This window comes from Nicotiana tomentosiformis, chromosome 9, assembly GCF_000390325.3.
Source record: "Nicotiana tomentosiformis chromosome 9, ASM39032v3, whole genome shotgun sequence".
In the NCBI taxonomy this organism is placed as follows: Eukaryota; Viridiplantae; Streptophyta; class Magnoliopsida; order Solanales; family Solanaceae; genus Nicotiana; species Nicotiana tomentosiformis.
The window spans coordinates 99,821,685-99,840,214 of record NC_090820.1 but is presented as its reverse complement, the minus strand read 5'-3'; the positions used below and the strand labels follow the sequence as shown (position 1 = coordinate 99,840,214).

The window sequence follows — 18,530 nt, the reverse complement described above, 5'->3', positions numbered from 1 at the left end:
AAAAACATACAACGGAATACAATGTTTGTTTATTGAATATACTATATTTTATTTTTGAATACATTGCATAAAATAAAAGTATAAACATTCATTAATATAAATAGTTAAGTTCTCATATAAATGTTTCAGAACACTCAATTACAAAAAGACTTATACAGAAATATAGAATGAAGGAAAGCATATATTATGAATACAACATTATACATGCTGTATTTTTTAGAATTCTGCCATGAATACATTATGCAAATATTCAGAATACATATCCATACAATTGAATACAACATATTGTTGAAGAGGTTGTAAGTAAAAATACTCAACCCTGATAGCATTAGACCTATCAACCCGGAATTGAAACCTTTCAGTAATTGTATATTGCTCCATCACCGCCTTCTATGTGGCCTTATCCTTATTTAGTACTTGTCCAACCATGACCTCTCTTTGATTAGTTTTTGAAATAATCAAATCCCTTTCCTGTTCGAAAACCTCAATTGGTTCAGCTGCATTTACTGACTCAAGAGCAAGTGTATCAATTGTATCAAATTTACTCACCCCATCTGTTTCGTCTAGTTGCATTAGATCGCCTTGAATTAAACTACCTCCAGCTACAATTTCTTTATCCATTGTTGTTCTACAAAATGGATACATCCTGAATTCTCTGTAACCCATGTCGTTGTGTATTTTCATTGGCTTGTAATTTCCTTCCACTTTGTATTCAATTTTAATTGACTTTGAGCTCAAATCTATGGCAAGTTATTTCGAAATTGAAGCAACCAGCTCATTGTATGACGCATACTCCTTTATCAGTATCACATCAATCAAATAATCGACATAGCTATTCTCAATATTCCACTTGCCAGAATGACGCAGTAGCAGGGTTAAACTTGCCATCTAGAAAATCGAATTTTAGTCTATTTCTATAGATACTTGTATGAATGCCTACCAGAACCTCGAACAATATCAGCGTGATAAAAATTCCACGAACGATACCATAAAAGAAAGGGTGGATTGAACTCTGAAGATTGCTCTGTTTTGGGGTGTTTTTCGTCTCAGAAATCTTTTCAATAACTGAAAATATAAATTTTGCGTGTTATAATTGAGTTTGTTGAGTTATATTAGGAGTCTATCATGTTAATTGATTCACTTACCGTTTTTAAACAGCTGGAGAGACCTATTTTTTCGCAGATTTCCGTTACTGTATTCACGAATACAACTCGCGAATCCATATGAATACAGCCGATGTTAGCTAGACTTCCCTGTTTTTCCGTCGAGTTTTGCTACTGTATTCCTGAATATAGTAGCTTGAATACATCGAATATATTCAATAACAAGTGAAAAGATAATTATAGGAAGTAATTAAGTAAATGGTAGCTATAACAAGTTAATAGCCACTAAACAATAGTGATTTCTGAAAATTTCTCTTTTCTCAAAATAAATGTTGGGCCTTTCAACAAATGGGTAATGTTGTCGAGAGCCCATAGTCCCACTTCCACACTTTAACTCTATGGCACTAAAAATTTATACTCAAAGAAAAGAAAAGAAAACATATCTATCGAGTGATACCAGCTTAACTATTAAGATGGTGGCTTTCCATTACCTGAAATGTGGGAAGTTCCTTTTTCGGTTCATAACTATACGTACCATGGGTATTATGGTACGTATAATATCATAACTATAATAAGGAAACTAACTTCCTTTTTCGGTTCAATTGTTCAGTATTCGAAATTCGTTGAGGCGACAAATTCAAATTGTCGGATGGGCATACTAACAACATAAACCGTTTCTTACCAAAAGATTCTCAATTCCGAAGTTCTTTACTTTTTCTAACATGTTATTCACACTAAGGATTAAAAGGAAATCTTATCATGTTTAACATCCTAATTAAAGCATCAGCTAGTGACACATGCTTTCTTGATTTTTCAATTGTGACCCTTCACTTCACATTCTAATTTCTCCTCAAACTAATTTTTTTCATGAGGATACTAGTGATTTGAGAAATATTTCAAGAGAGTAAATGATTTGAAGAAATAATAGTTCTCACTCACAAATCTTCAATTATTACAAACACGTTTTTGAATTACACTTTTTCAACTTCCGGCTTCAACTAAATGTTGTCAAACGCCTAATAATATCCTTTAATTAGAGCACACATATGCAAAACCTAGAGCATGCTTCAAACTAGTAATTAAAAAAAAGGGCTAGTATACAAAATATTTCGCATTCATACAGGGTCCGGAGAAGGGTCACATCCCAAGTGATATATACAGTCTTCCCTAATGCAAGTATTAATGGCTGCTTTTACGGCTCGACCCCTGACTCACACGGAAACACTTCAAACTAGTACAACTCTCAATATTTCCCTTCTTTTTTAACAAGCTTGCTTGAACCCCATGTACTTTCCACTTGTGTAATCCCTCCAAACATCTACAGCTCCAAAACTTGTTATAAGAACAGTACTTAAAGCCATGACTATGCCAACAGAGAATACAATAAGTGATGCTCTCCCATGATGTTCTATAGCTCTTTGTACCACAACCAATCCAATAAGTGAAGCAATTAAACAAACAATTGCAAAGATGAGGGCAGTATTGACATGTTCCATGCCTAGAAATAGGTATTGTACAGCTGACATGGTAGATGAGAAAAATACCATGAATGAACAAGTTGCTGCTGTTACCTATTAGAAAAGAAAGTCATTAGTCCTACAAGGGGAAAAAAGTAGCAATGTATCGTGTTAGGTATGACTGAAGTCATTTATTCAGGAAAAGTATTTTTCACGAAACGTGTATTCTGATGTTTGGCTGATGAGCAAAATTGTTTTTTGGAAAAATATGTATTAGAAATTGTAGACTATATAATATAAGCAAATTCGAGGGCGTATAAATAAAAATTTTGAGTACCAAAGATTAATATTGATATCTAAGTATTAGTTAGAACAAATAATATGAAATTAAAAATTAAGATATATTTAGTAGTAAGGAAGATGACTTCCGCCATAAGTGAGGGTAGTTAATTTTTTCCTACTTTGTTATGGAAAATGGTCATCAAGCATAAGAAAATGACTTTTTTCATGAAAAATATTTTCGTGAAAACAGATTTCCGTCACACCATGTTAATTGGTGGGAAGATTTACCTCAGGTGCAATTCCAACTTGAATTAGAAGGGGACTAATAAGCATTCCACCACCAATTCCAAATACACCACCCAAAACTCCTGCTAACAGTGCCATTAATGGGAAGATTAACATTCCTGAACATCCATTCTTAGTTTCACAGGCAGCTACTTCCTTCAATAATAAGGCAATTTAAATGTTAATCAATAAATTAAGCAAAGAAAATTGCAAGAAGTTAACTTTTTGTATATATCAGGTAGGAGAAGGGGGTCTTGGAGCAACGATAAAGTTATTTCCGTGTGACTATAGGTCACGAGTTCAGCCCGTGGAAGTAGCCACTAATGCTTGCATTAGGATAGGATGTCTACATCATACCTCTTGATCGTGTCGCCTTTCCCCGGACCCTGTGAGAAGGCGGGATGCCTTGTGCACCGAAAAACCCTTTTTTATCTAACAGGTAGGAAATGAGAATATTTTGTAAATACCTGCTTCTTGGAATTCTGCTTATTGTCTCTGTTATATAAGATCCAGGATGTAAATATTATTGCAAGAGGAAATTGCACTGATGAGATGATCCAGTATGCCAACCCACATGCCTCCATCTGAATTATGCCCTGCAAAAGATAAGAGTTGCTCCTTATATTTACTGGCAATATAAGAAAATTTTCATATTATCAATTTAATCAGATTATTAATTTCGCGGTGTATTTTATTTTTGCACACTGTCAATGATAAAACTTACTTCATCTGTTTCAATGTATGTGCAAGGATTCAGGGTACGAGGGTCAAAGTATCTAAGTTACTGCATGAATTCTTCAAGTTTTATAAAATAAAATTTATGTGCATGCTTGAAAAATATATGAAAAGTATTGTAAGTCAACATAGCTAATAATTCAAAGAGTTTGAGAAAATCACAATAATAAAAAATTGTTTGACTTTTCTAATAGCACATTTACATAAAATGATATGAGACGGATAAAGTATTTCTTATCTGCCTCTTCACTTCCTTTGTCTATCTTTGACTCTTAACATAAATTAGCTAGAATTTCAGAAATACTAATAAGAGAACACCTAAGTTCCAGACCAAGTTCTGTTCCCATTTAACAATTAATGAAAGTGATTTGTACTCTTCTTAATAAATACATATTGTCTCTTAGCCTTTCGTGCAAGAAAAAGGCAATTTAATTCAAGTTAAATATGTAACTTTAATATTAAGAAAGAAACAAGGTTGGTTTAAGATAGTAAAATGACTTTTCCACTTTTTACCCCATTGAGGCACCAACTCCAGTCTGTCAATGATAAAATACAATATTGGCCGGAAATAATCGACAAATAATTATTTTTAAAAAAAATAAGGAGACAAAAATATTATAGCTACTAACCACTAGAATTAAAAGGTGATTAGAGCAAATTAATAAGCCTAGCTTTGCGAGGAATTTGATATACATGCAACCTAGTGATGAATACAAACTAGAAAAAAGGCAGCTCGATGCACGAGATATCTTGCGTTTATGTAGGTTCGCCGAAAGATCATGTCCTATGGGGAGTGATATAGAGCGCTTACCCTAATACAAGCTTCTGTATACAAACTCTTGAAATAATTTCAAAGTTTGAAAAATATGCAATAAATTCACGCCTCATTCAATCTTACTCACACGACTCACTAATAGTACGAAGAGTCCAAATCAACTTTAAGAAAAGGCAAAACGTTAATGTTAAAGTAAAGACAAGTGCATGAAGACAAGATAAAGAGCCTTATTGGTCCATATCGATTTCCTCGTTCAAGGTATTGGGAAAAAAGAAGGAAAATCAAATACACCCTAAGATAATTTTAAACTACGGCCAAAAGTAGAGTTTCCGAAAAAATTAGAGGTGTAATTCATCAAATTCACGTTGAAGCTTTATTAAAGTCAAGAACAGATACAACACGATTTGTTGATAGAAAAGATATGAATAATCACAAAATATGACGGACGATAAAATGAAACTATTTCATCTAGTATGACAACCCGATGCACGAAACATCCCGCTTTCGAGCAGGATTCGGGGAAGGGCCGCAACCCCTCTGGGTTGATTCCATAGTCGACACGAAAACGACTTTGTCGTTGCTCCAAGGTTCGCTTTCAAACTATTTCATTTAATCCCGAAGCACTAAACTCCCGCTATGCACGGGGTTCAGGAAAAGGCCGGACTACAAGAAAATATTTTACCCTGTATTTTTGCAAGAGACTGTTTTCACGGCTCGAACCCCCGACCTCCTGATCACGTCTCAGCAACAAACTATTTCATCTAGTAAAATGGTAAATTTTAAAAGTAAGTGAAGATAAGATAAAGAGACATACTTGTCCATATCGATTTCCACGAAGAAGATAGAGGAAAAAGAAGGAAAACCAAATCATAACAAGTACCCCCATTTTCATCCAAGGAATACTCCTTATTCCCTTTGCTTCTTTTTTCAACAAAGATTCTTCTACACCATTGATATTAACCCCTTCAATACCTTCAAAATTCTCATTTTTAAGCAATCCATTTCTCCTCACTTCTTCAGATTCAATTTTCCAATAATAAACTCCTGATTTGAATGTCTTGAAAGTGCACCAAGCAAGAAAGACTACAAACAGAATAGTAATAAGCCATTCTGGTAGGACAAGATTGCAAATTACTCCAATACTAACTCCCAAAAGAATGCATGGTTGTGAGAGTAAAGCTATGTCAAAATCAACCAAAATCTTCCCCCCATGTTTGGGACTTGGTAAAAACATGCTGCAAACAACGTTAGCGATCGAGCCTCCTGTTACCTGTTGAGGCATAACATAATTAAGTAATTAAAAATATGTTCTCTATGCTGACACATTTCAACGTTGTATTAAAAAATGAACGAGGTCCTGTATGAGTATGATTACATCTTACCGCTATTCAAAAACAAAATCAGGCTCACACATTAGGGGATGATGCAGACATATAATAATATACTACTCAATAGTAAATTGAAGGGAAGTCCGATGCAGAAAGCATCCTATGTTCCCGCAGGATCTGGGGAGGAGCCGCACCTTAGGGGTATGATGTAGTCTACCCTAATACAAATATCAGTGGCTGATTCCACGACTTGAACCCGTGATCTATAGGCAAAACAAAGACAACTTTACCGTTGCTCCAGCTACTAAATAGTAAAAAGTGTATACTTTTTCTAATTTTTTAAAACTTTTATATGAAATGATATCACATTGTAATATGATATTATATCAAGCAATGAGCTACTACATTCAAATCTCACTACTAACCAAAAAGAAAAATAAAGGCGTGAGTGTTGAGACATAATATAATTGAATAATTAAACTCTTTTAACAAACTAAAATTTTAAATTAGACTGATCACACAATTCAACATTACCATAAATGCGGAAAAGCTTGATGCTGTTTTGAGGTCAACCCCAGTAACAATGGTTAGGATAGGTATGTATAATCCTCCACCTCCAATTCCACCTGCACTAGAAATAGAGGCTGCTATAAAACACAAAACTCCTGCTATCACAGTGGGGGCTCCAAGTTTCAGATTGTTGGCATCTACTTGTTTCTGCTGTTGAATTCTCCATTCATAAACTGAATTCAAGAATTGATCAAATTTGAGGATTTTTGAGCTGGGTTTTGTTTGTTTTGTAAAGGAAAATCCAAAGGTGGTTAAAATAACAAGGAAAAACACACATATCAGGTAGTTGTTGTGACTATTCATTTTCTTGAAAGTGTAGATACAGTGTGCTTTTGGAGAGGATATATATATATATATATATATATAAGATGATAAGTGGCAGAAGGAGAAAGCAAAATGCTTTTAAATACGAGACTTCTACGAGGGAAAAGTAGAAAACATAGAGGAGAAAGTAGATTAGATTTTTAAACTCAAATTATTTGTTGAGTTTGAGAGTAATTAAGTCTATTGTTGTACTTATTATATAACCTTAGTCCAATTGATGGAACTCTCAAAAATCCAAGCAAAGTACCAAAACCCGGGAGGTCCCATCGAGCTCATTGAATCGACTAAAGGATGAGTCCGAAGACAAAAATTAAGAAGCTTCCGAGCTAATGACTAGCGTAAGAAGCGGTATCGAACTGCCTCAAACCAGGGTGGTCGACGAAAAGGCAGTGGCCGAAGCCTCCGAACATATATATATATATATATATATATATATATATATATATTCCTTTAGTTTTAATTGTATATTTTGTTAGCTTAGAATAAACCCAACCCAAACCCGCCGCATAACTGAAGCTTAGTATATCGAGCTGCTCTTTTGGATCGAATAGCTTATTATTACAAATTTTAAAGATCATATAGTCCGACCTTCAGATTTAAAGTACAATTGGAGTTAAGATGCACTAGAATATAGTTGGTGTCGTCGTCTATCTTTCAACCATTTTTCACGTCAACATCCTTGACAGTGGGAGGCAACTGCTGTTGCCTTTTTGATATTTTTTTTAAAGGCAAAATATCTTAAATCCCCCTAAATTTGGCACTCATTATTGGTTATATTCTTGAACTATCTATGGTCTTAATTACCCCCTATACTTGGTTATCCGATAGCTGTTACCCCCGTAGACGATCTCATCTAAAAAAAGTGGCATGCACTCGCCTGCCACGTAGACTTTTCTGTCTGTGTGGCATTTGTTTTTGAAAAATAAAATATATTTTTACTTTTTTAAGTATGTTACTTTTTTAGATAATTTTTTTCGAATAAAATTTATAATAAAACTTGGATAGAACTACATTATTTAGGCTAATTTATTTTATTTTCCTAGAAATAATAAAGTTTTAGTTATTCGTTTTTTTTGAATTTGATCTGAAAATAAAGATTTATACAATTGAAATAAATGGTCAAGGCATCTAAAAAGTTATAAAAAATACATAGTTTGAAATTTATTATTTTGGCTATAATTTTTTATATAGCTCTAAATTATGGTGCTCTAAATTTTGTTTTTTCTTTTTTTTTTTTTTTTTTTTTACAGATTTTACCTAAAAAAGTAAAAAATACACAGTTGAAATAAATAGTCATTGCATCAAAAGAAAAAATAAAAGGAGTGTACAATTGCAAGTTTATTATTTTAACTATACTTTTTTTATTTAGTAAATACACAATTAAAATAAATAGACATTATATATAACGAAACAAAACAGGAAATATTCACAACTGGTACTCCATTACTTTTGCTAAAAGTTTTTTATTTGGCTAAAATGATGGAGTTCCTACCAAACGTTTTACAAATTTAACCAAAAACAAAAAAAGAAATATGCAGTTGGAACAAATAGACATTATATCTTAGAAGATATTAAAAATAATAGAAGCTAGAGTAAAGTCCACATTGTATGTTAAGATGAAACAAGAAGAAATACATAGTTGTAACAAATAAATCATTATATATGACTATATGGCAATTAAAAGTTAAAAAATAACCTATTTGGAAGCTGATTTTTCAATTTTTCTGCACTCCCACGCGCATAAAAGAGAGTGCACCCACACTCTTTGCCATATCAGCGTCCAGGGGGTAATGGCTCTCAAAAGGCCAAGTTGAGGGGATAATTAAGACCACGAATAGTTTAGAGTTGTAACTAATAATCCATGTCAAGTTTAGGGAGTGATTTAGGTATTCTGACTAATTCAAATAACTGTGGAGGTTTGTGTCGTTTTCTGCGTATGCAGTACTTTCTACCTTCTGCCAGCACCGGAGGTATGAGATAACTCTCCCCAATAAGATTTGGATGGATTTCACTTACTAGTTTTGTTTTGCTTATGTTGGATTTTAAACTTGAAATGTTACGATTCTCTACTCATTTCATTGATCACTATGTCATATCGTTGGCAGGAGCGGAGCTAAAGCACATGTAACGGATTCGGTCGAGCCCAATAAATTTAATTCAAACCCTAAATTTCTCTTAATAATTCGATTGAATATGTATAAATTATTAATTTAGAATCCAGTAACATAAACGAACTAGAATTTCGAACCCATAAATTTCAAATTACTCTGGGTGCGCCACTGATAGTCGGATGCTTGCTTTTGGATATATCTTTCAACGTCTGTCCACGTCTAGCTTAATAGTCACTGATTATGATTATTTAAATGAAGAAGGGGTCAATGGATGAATTGAACTGGGCAAATTAATGCTAAAACTATAAGTAACATTATCTTGATGTCAAATCGCAAGCCTAAAAAAACAAATATACAAGCTTAATAATTGAAAAGAACTTGGCAAGACATTGAACTAATCGTATTTCCTTAAATGAATAATCTGAGAGTCCAAGTTTATTAATATACAGGCTTAGTAATTGAAAAGAACTCGGTAAGACATTGAACCAATCATATTTTCCGTAAATGAATTTAGACTCATATTTCCTTAAATGAATTTGGACTAAAAAGCTATAAATATACAAGCTGAATAATGAAAAGAACTTGGTAAGACTTTGAACTAATCATATTAATTTCTCTTTAAATGAATTTGAGATTAAAGGTCATTATCTATATCTTCGCACAAACGAAGGGACAGTTTGTTTTGGTTTGGGGGGGGGGGGGGGGGGGGTAGGTAGATCTTCTAGAACATGTTTATGGATACCTCTAATAATTTTAATTTGAACTTTATATATCTATTAACAATCTATTAAAAATAGATTTCAACCTCAGTAAATAAATGTGTTATAATAAAATTTCAAACTTGAACCCATAATATTCACATTGTTAATTCGCCTTCGCTCGTAATGGGTCCAATAATTCGCTTACTTTCTTTTCTCATTCCTTCTTAGTTGAACCCCTTTAGCCAAAAAATACACTCTATATATAAGGTCCTATTTTCATTTTAATATATTAGATGTTGAATGTTTTTAGTTTTTTCGTGTTGTTTATTTCTCCTTAGTGAAAATCCTACTTTTGTTACTGGTTTCTTCTGTCGCCCATAACAATTTGGATAGAATATGCTATACACGTAAATGTGAAGTTAATCAAATTGCGAAATAAATAATAGAATTCTTAAATTAACTACTACATTAACGCCAAACGAGATAAGCAACGCATTTTTTTAGTGTCCTTTTCCCGCCTCCCACACACGCCCATACGTCCGAAACTGAAAAAGAAAATAAAACAAGCATTTACCCCCCCCCTTCTAATTACACAAAGTTCGTACAGTCAGACATCTCTATATGTAACGACCCGATCGGTCGTTTTGAGTATTATAACCTTGTTCCCCCATTTACTGCTCAAGTTATGCTTTACAATTGTATTATGACTTACCGGGTTAGTTGGTTCAGGTCCGGAAGGATTTCGGAGTGAAATGAGACACTTAGTCTCATAATTGAAAACTTAAGTTGAAAAAGTTGACCGGATGTTGACTTATATGTAAACGACCTCGAATTTAAATTCTGATGATTTCAATAGTTCCGTATGGTGATTTTGGACTTAGAAGCGTATCCAAAAAATTATTTGGAGGTTCGTAGTGGAATTAGGCTTGAAATGGAAAAAGTCGATTTTTTGAGAAGAATGACCGGGGGTTGACTTTTTGATATCGGAGTCGGAATCCGATTCTGAAAATTTGAATAGGTCTATTATGTCATTTATGACTTGTGTGCAAAATTTGAGGTCAATCGGACGTAATTTGATACGTTCCGGCGTCATTTGTAGAAATTGGAAGTTTCAAAATTCATTAAGCTTGAATACGTGTGGAATTCGTATTTTGATATTTTTTTGAGATAATTTGAGGGTCCGACTAAGTTCATATTGGGTTATAAGACTTGTTGGTATGTTTGGTTGAGGTCCCGTAGGCCTCGGGTTGAATTCGATAACGGACTTGGAAGTAAGTTGAAGAAGCAACTGCAATTTTGTTGTTGCTGGTGTAATCGCACCTGCGGAGTTGGAACCGCAGGTGCGACCCTGCAGAAGCGGCCAGGAAGGATTTGGACAGCAGCCGCAGATGCGGACTTGTGGGCACAGAAGTGGGAGGAAGGGCACATGTGCGGGCAGGCGCGCAGGTGCGATGCAATTTTCTGCACCTGCGAAGGCGCAGATACGGTCCAAGGCTCGCAGAAATACAGGCAGCTGGGCTAAGTGACTTCCGTAGATGCGGTGTTTTCACCGCAGATGCGAAAATATGGCCGCAGGTACGAAAGCACTGGGCAGTGTACAAAACAGAAGGGTCCGAAAAATTTTATCATTTTTGACATTTCCAAAAGCGAGTGAGGTGATTTTTGAGCGAGAAATCACGGAAAATCTTGAGGCAAGTCACTTGTGATCATTTCTACTCCATAATATTGAATTATCATCGAATAATCCGACTAGATTACATGTTTTTAAGGTGTAAATCGAGGATTTAAACTTAGGGATTTGAAAATAAGATTTAATGATTTGGAGGTCGAGTCGAAGTCGGATTCTGGTAAAATTGGTATGGTTAGACTAGTGGTTGAATGGACTTTCGGATTTTAGTAACTTTTGTCGGGTTCCGAGACGTGGGCCCCACGTGCGATTTTTGAGCTAAATTTTAGATTTTTTTAGAAAATTAGTATTTTCTTATTGAATTAATTCGAATAAATTTTATTGACTGAATCAAAATATTTGTGGCTAGATTTGAGGCGTTTGGAGGCCAATTCACGAGGCAAAAGCATAGCGGAATAAGGAATTACACGATTTGAGATAAGTAGCGGTTCTAAATTTGGTCCTGAGTGTATGAAACCCCAGATTATGTATTATATGATTGGTTTTGAGGTGACGCACATGCTAGGTGATGGGCGTGTGGGCGTGCACTGTATGAATTGTGACTTGGTCAAATTCTATGGAACTGTGTAGTTGAATAATCTGTTGTTATCTCCATATTATCCATGTAGTAGAGAAATTAAACCACAAATCATGTTTAGATTATGTGTTGGCACTGTAGGGACCCACAGAGGTCGTGTACCTGTTGAACTATCTGCTTAATTGTTATTTCGTACTCAGTCACAATTTACTTGTTTATTTTATCTCGGTCTCTATTGTTCACTATTGATACATCATATCATTGTTGTTTGGGATGATTTTTCACGATTATTGAGAGCCTGAGAGACTGAAGGGATTTATAACTGAGTGAGGCCGAGGGCCTGATTATGAGATATTATATTATAGCATGTGAGTTGTCCGTGCGGATCCATATATTATACTATAGCATGTGAATTGTTCGTGCAGTGCGTGAGTTGTCAGTGCAGATCCAGATATTATACTATAGCACGTGAGTTGTCCGTATAGCACGTGAGTTGTCCATACAGATCCAGATATTATACTATAGCACATGAGTTGTCCGTGCAATTTCAGATATTATACTATAGCACGTGAGTTGTCCATGCAGCAAGTGAATTGTCCGTGCGGATCCAGATATTGATACTATAGCACGTGAGTTGTCTGTTCGGCACGTGGGTTGTCCGTTCAGCACGTGAGTTGTCCGTGCAGATTATAGCGCTTGGGCTGTAGGAGCCCCTCCGGAGTCTGTACATACCCCCAGTGAGCGCAGGTACCTATTGAGTGCGAGTGCTGAGTGAATGGAATGGCTAAGTGATTGTTGTCTCGAGAGGATGCATTTGATTTCATTGTTGTTGCACTTCAGCTGTCATATATCATTATTTTGGAAATTTCTCATAGATACTATCTCATGTTTCAGTTTAACTTGACATGAAATTATTTTTTTCGCTTTAAATGATGAACTTGAAAGCATGCCTACCATATTATGTTGGAAATTACTATAATTGGACTCAGCTATGAAGCTTGTCACTACTTTGAGTTCTTTATTTAGTATTATTACTTGCTGAGTTGGTTATACTAATACTACACCCTGTACTTTGTGTGCAGATCCAGGTGATCCCGGACCCAGTAGGTGTTGATTCTTCCACACAGTTGATTTTTCGGAGATTCAGAGGTAGCTTCCATGTTTCGCAGACCTTGTCTCTCTTTCCCTATCATTTTGTTTATTGTATTTGGTCTTAGATTATTATAGGCAGTATTTCCCAGACTTGTAATGTATAGATACTCATGTACTGAGTGACACCGAATTTTGGGAGTGTATTTATATCCAGCATTTGTGGGATTTTCTCTTAAACATAACTATTATGTTTTCCATATTTAAAAGAAATTATGGGTTATTGATGTTGTCGACCTGCCTAGTATTGCGATAGGCACCATCACGGTGGGATAGGATTTTGGGTCATGACAAGCTGGTATCAGAGCCTAGGTTACATAGGTCTCACAAGTCATGAGCAGGTTTTGTAAAGACTTGTGGATCGGTACAGAGACGTTTGTACTTATCTTCGAGAGGCTACAGAACCCTTAGAAAAATTTCACCCTCTTGTATTCTGTTGTGCGAATTTGTTGATTCTGGAAACTAAATTTTTATTATTCTATTCTCTCACAAATGGTGAGGATACGTACTATCGGATCGGACGGTCAGCTATGAGTTAGGGCCGCGAGAGGTCGGGGCCATGGTATAGGCCGGGGCCGAGGTAGAGGTCGAGGTGTAGCTCGTACAGCAGTTGGAGCAGCACTTATAGCCCCACCAGTTGCTCCAGCTCAGGAGAAGATTCCAGATATTGTTGAGCCGGCGGGACCAGCTCAGGCACCAGCTGTGCCCATTGTGATTCCAAACCTTCAGGAGGCTTTGTCCCAGATATTGACAGTTTGCACTAGCCTTGCTCAGGTGGTTTCGGCTCAAGCCGCACCATCCACTTCTCAAGACGGGGGGGTACTCATACCCCTGTTGCCCGTACTCCAGATTAAGTAGTGCAGGGACTTCAGATCTGGGGGCACTACCAGCCCAGTGTTTTCTGAGTCAGAGGATGCTCAGGGTTTTCTGGATAAGTGCTAACGGATGCTTTGGACAACGAGTATTCTGGAGACCAGTAGGATCTCGTTCACTACTTTTCAGTTTTCTAGGGCTGCCTTCATATGGTGAGATGCTTATGAGAGGCGCAAGCCGGTCAGTGCAACACCACTTACATGGCAGGAATTCTCCGTTCTCTTTTTAGAGAAGTTTTTACCGCAGTCTCGGAGAGAGGAGCTACGCAGACAGTTTGAGCAGTTACGTCAAAATGGTATGTCTGTGACACAGTACGAGATGAGGTTTTCTGAATTGGCTCGTCACACGTTTGGTTGGTTCTCACTGATAGGGATAGGATTAGGAGGTTCATTGATGGCCTAACGTATCAGCTACAGTTTCTTATGACTAGGGAGAGGGTATCTAGTGCTACTTTTGATGAGGTGGTCGACATTGCTCGACAGATAGAGGTAGTCCATAGCCAAGAGCGTGGTGACAGAGAGACCAAGAGGCCTCGAGGTTCGGGTGATTTTGGTGGGATACCTTCGGGGGACAGTCCTACCAGAGCAGGGGTCGCCCTTATAGGCCCGCTCAGACGACTCATTCAGCTCATCATGGTGCATCAGCTAGCCACGGTTCTTGCAGTGCTCACTCAGGCCAGTCTTCATTTAGTGCATTACCAGCGCAGAGTGCTCATCATGCCTCGCCTGCTCAGGCTTCTACAGGTAATTCCTCGGGTTATCAGGAGCAATAGTTCCATTAGAGGAGGGGTTGTTTCGAGTGCGGAGAATTTGGTCATTACAAGAGAGATTGTCCTAGGCTATTAAGTGGGGCTCCACAACAGAGTTCTCGGCCGACTGCACTAGCACTAGTAGTTATGCCACCCGCCCAGCTAGCTCGGGGTGGGGCTCATCAACTAGGGGTCACCCAAGAGGGGGAGGCCGATTAGGTGGCAGTTATGCCCGATTCTATACTTTTCCTGCCAGTCCAGATATTGTTGCTTCAGATGTAGTGATCACAGGTGTCACACCTCCTTTTTTCTGAGGGGATAGGGAGTTTTTTCAATTAAAGTGGCATTATCGAAATGGGATTATTTAATTAATCAGAGTTACCACTTGTGATAGTTATTAGGGTGTCCCAAGTCACCGATTTTTAAATCCCAAATCGAGAAAGTTTGACTCCGTTTAAAGTCTGCGAAAACCAGAAGACCAGGTAAGGAATTCTATTGACCCGGAAAAAGGTGTTAGGCATTCGCGGGTTCCGTGGTTATAGCACGGTCGCTCAACTGTTAATAATTAGACTAATTATCTGATTTGATACACATTTGAAACCTACTATGCATTTTTAAACTACTAACCGCTTTTAACTATTCAGTTAACCACTTTTAGTATTTATGGAATTATTTCTGGAACAAGTTACGATGTAGTACACTTGTCGTTTTGGTATATATTGCAAACCGTACTACGTGAAACGCACCCGCGATTTATAACATGTTAATGTTTATTATTATTTGAAGTTGTGGTCGAGTTACATGAAATGCACACTCGACTTGGGGATTACGTATCATGACTATGCCAAGAGAATCGTACCCATAGTCACGATGATTATTATTAATCGCGCCTAAAGCAACTACGCTATTTATGATTCAATTATCCTAAAATTTGGGATTTTGCGTGCGAAGTCTAGATTTATGGAGTGTATTTTGTTGGGAAAAAGTATCAATTTAGCTAAACAGAATTTGAGCTATTGACGAGTTAACACTTCTTCATTTATGGGTTGAATACGTTTGGGACTACTAAATTTCAAGAGAAGGTAGACAATTAATGATGAAAGGGAGATCTAAAATGAGGGAAGGTAGTACTGGACTTCATATTCTTTCAACTTGGGCCCAGAAACAGGCCCTAAGTATTATTGAAAATAAAAGAATTCCTCTAATCCACTATCAAATCCATTACAGGTATCATTATATTGTAAATAAAAGGTTCGAACAATTGGTTTCCTTACAAATAAGGGGAAAAGACTACTGAAGTCTCTTCCTCCTACTTTTCCCTTGTTGTCAGTGATTTCATTACATGTTAATAAACCACTTTTAACAAATTGAGAGAAAGTCGACTTTATCCAACTTAAAGAAACAAAACAGTGATTACCTACCTAAATTTTGACAAAGGCTACTTCCCAAATCTTAGCATAATAGAGTCACTAATTAAACGAATAAATTAACAAAGTTTGTATATTTAACATACACCTATATTCACGCTATGTGTGTATCTTTGGATCATGGACATAAGCATATTAAATTCCAGAACAACGATTTACTGATCATTTAACGTTGGATGAGAATCCAGCATAAAGACTAAGACCATAACATATTTATACACTACATGAAAACTTATGTACCAACTTCGGGTCGAGATCTACTAATAACAAATAGAATATGATATTGGTTAACAAGAAAAAGAATTAAACAATTTAACAAAACACAAGAAATAACAGCTGAAAACGACTGATTCCATTAATTTCAAAGCACACATATCTTCATATCCAATTTGTAGCCTAAAGTTCAAAAGGGGTGTACCTGGACACCAAAAGCAACAAAATAGAAAATAAATCTCTGAAATTGGAATGAAGCAACAACAGTCAGAAGAACAACAACAGAAAATAGCTTCAAATAGAAGAAATCATAAGCAACTTTGAAAACTCTTTCTATGATTTTGATTTCTAGTATTTTCAAACTTGAAACCTAAACTTTCTAGCTACTTTCTCTTTTTTCTGTCTGAGCCCATATACTTTTTTTAGAGTGAATGTGCAGAGAATTCTCCCTCAGTAAAATGAGAGGGGGAGTCCCTTTATAGAATGTGAGCATGTGCTATATGTGAGGGAGATAGGGTATGGGAATATTCTGCTAGCTTTCCCTAAAAATAAGGGAATTGGCATCTTTTGCAACTGAAATGGACAGTTGTCCAATTCCAGAAATTCCTTTCTATTCTTCTAACCCCTTAACTTCTCAAATTGACCCTTAATTCCCTTGTTTTTACTGCACCCTAGGCCTTCTAGACACTTCCTAGAAGTTATATAAAGATTCCTTTAATTACAAATCTCCTAATAACAGAAATTTGGGCGTTAAGACTCAATAGGCCTGCCCGTCAACAAGGCAGGCCTCCAATCCATTTTCAAAATAGGCCACAACCAATATGATTCTGGAACATATAATGCTAACTATAACAATGGAATTCAAACAAAGCTATAGAAATTCAATAACATAACCTAAATTAACAAAGAAACGATTATGATTAAAACCAATTATCTTAAAACATCTAACGATCTACCAATCTGTCTCCTAAGAACAAGTTTAAACCAAAAACAGAGATGAGCAATTAAGAGTAATAGACAACAACTCAACCCTAACTAAGGTCATCAAAAATCAGAGAACTTGATAAATTCTAAGGCATGCAACAATCATATCCTATTCCTAATTAAGGAATTAACTAAATATGTTTTCAATTAAACTAACAGATTTAATCTAATTATCATGCAATCAAAAAATTAAAACTCTATAACTAATCTGAAATTAAGTCATTAGAGGAAAAGAAAGAAGAAGAGAAGAAAAGATAGGGGTTACTCATTAAGACAGAAGAAGCTTAAGACATAGGAATCGAGCTTCAAACCTGCCAATGACGACTTGATCGGATTCTTGAAAATTTCGGAATGAACCAAAACTGACATCGATCGATTGCACTCATCAAGAGCAATCGGTTAGTGTAGGTTTTATATCAAAGTTTGAGAGTGAAAAACTGGTTTGAGCTCTTTTTTATTTTTTTTATTTTTGTTTTGGGAATTTCAGATTTGTTTTTTGCTATGATTGAGACGGATTTAAAGGGAATGGATAAGAGGTTTAGGTTGTGGAGGAGTTGGGGAGTGTAGGGTGTTAATTTAGGGTTGTTTGGCGGTGGTCTGCCGCCGTGGGCAATTTTCGGCGGCGGAAACGGTGGCGGATGAGAAGGGGGGATAAGGGTAGTCTATGAGGGTTTCATGGGGGTATGGGGGTGTTTAGGACAGTTATAAGGGGATGTGGTGTAGGGTTCTGGGCCGTTCGATTAAGGGAAATCAACGGCTAAGGTCGTCATTACTAAAACGACGCCGTTTTGGTTAAGTGAGGGCTGGAACAGACTGGGCTTGGGGCAAGTTTGGTTTTGAGGGGAATTTTGGGCTTAGACATTGTTTGTCCCAAATCCGTAACCAGACAAAATCCCTTCTCTCTTTCTTTCTCTTTTTTTTTGTTTCCTTTTGATTTTAAATCCTAATTGAATTAATTAAAATCCTAAACAAATTAACTAAAATCATTGAATTAGATTCTTAATTGTAGAATTAAATTAATTATATATTTCTAACATCAAAATAATTAATTAATTTAAAGCTAATGAAAGGGAATTACTAATTTGCAACTAAAAGTTAAAAATATAAAAATAACCCATATAATTTGTGATTTTTTGTTTAACAAATGCAATTAACTTATGTAATTAAATCCTAAATGTAATTAAATCTAAGATGTTATGCAATGAATATTTTAGATATTTTTTCATAATTTTAAATATGCAACTAAATGCAAATAAAATTA

At 35.9% G+C, this 18,530-nt stretch overlaps 1 protein-coding gene across 1 annotated transcript; it reads right to left on the bottom strand.

Annotated features, from left to right (window-relative positions):
* Window positions 1–2,012: 2,012 nt before the first annotated feature.
* Window positions 2,013–6,976, bottom strand: LOC104094736 (sulfite exporter TauE/SafE family protein 2-like). Its single transcript, XM_070185801.1, has 5 exons — window positions 6,500–6,976; window positions 5,452–5,907; window positions 3,595–3,723; window positions 3,131–3,283; window positions 2,013–2,674 (listed from the first exon to the last, which is right to left on the bottom strand). Exons 1-5 carry the CDS (start codon window positions 6,836–6,838, stop codon window positions 2,366–2,368), a joined length of 1,386 nt encoding a protein of 461 aa, XP_070041902.1. The 5' UTR covers window positions 6,839–6,976; the 3' UTR covers window positions 2,013–2,365.
* Window positions 6,977–18,530: the final 11,554 nt, after the last annotated feature.

Coding starts and splice junctions, on each gene's coding strand:
- LOC104094736 (XM_070185801.1), bottom strand. CDS start 6,838: ATGAATAGTCACAACAACTACCTGATATGTGTGTTTTTCCTTGTTATT. Junction 3,724..5,451: donor GTGGAAATCGATATGGACAA/GTATGTCTCTTT, acceptor TATCTTTTGCAG/GGCATAATTCAGATGGAGGC. Junction 3,284..3,594: donor AGCAGAATTCCAAGAAGCAG/GTATTTACAAAA, acceptor TTATTATTGAAG/GAAGTAGCTGCCTGTGAAAC.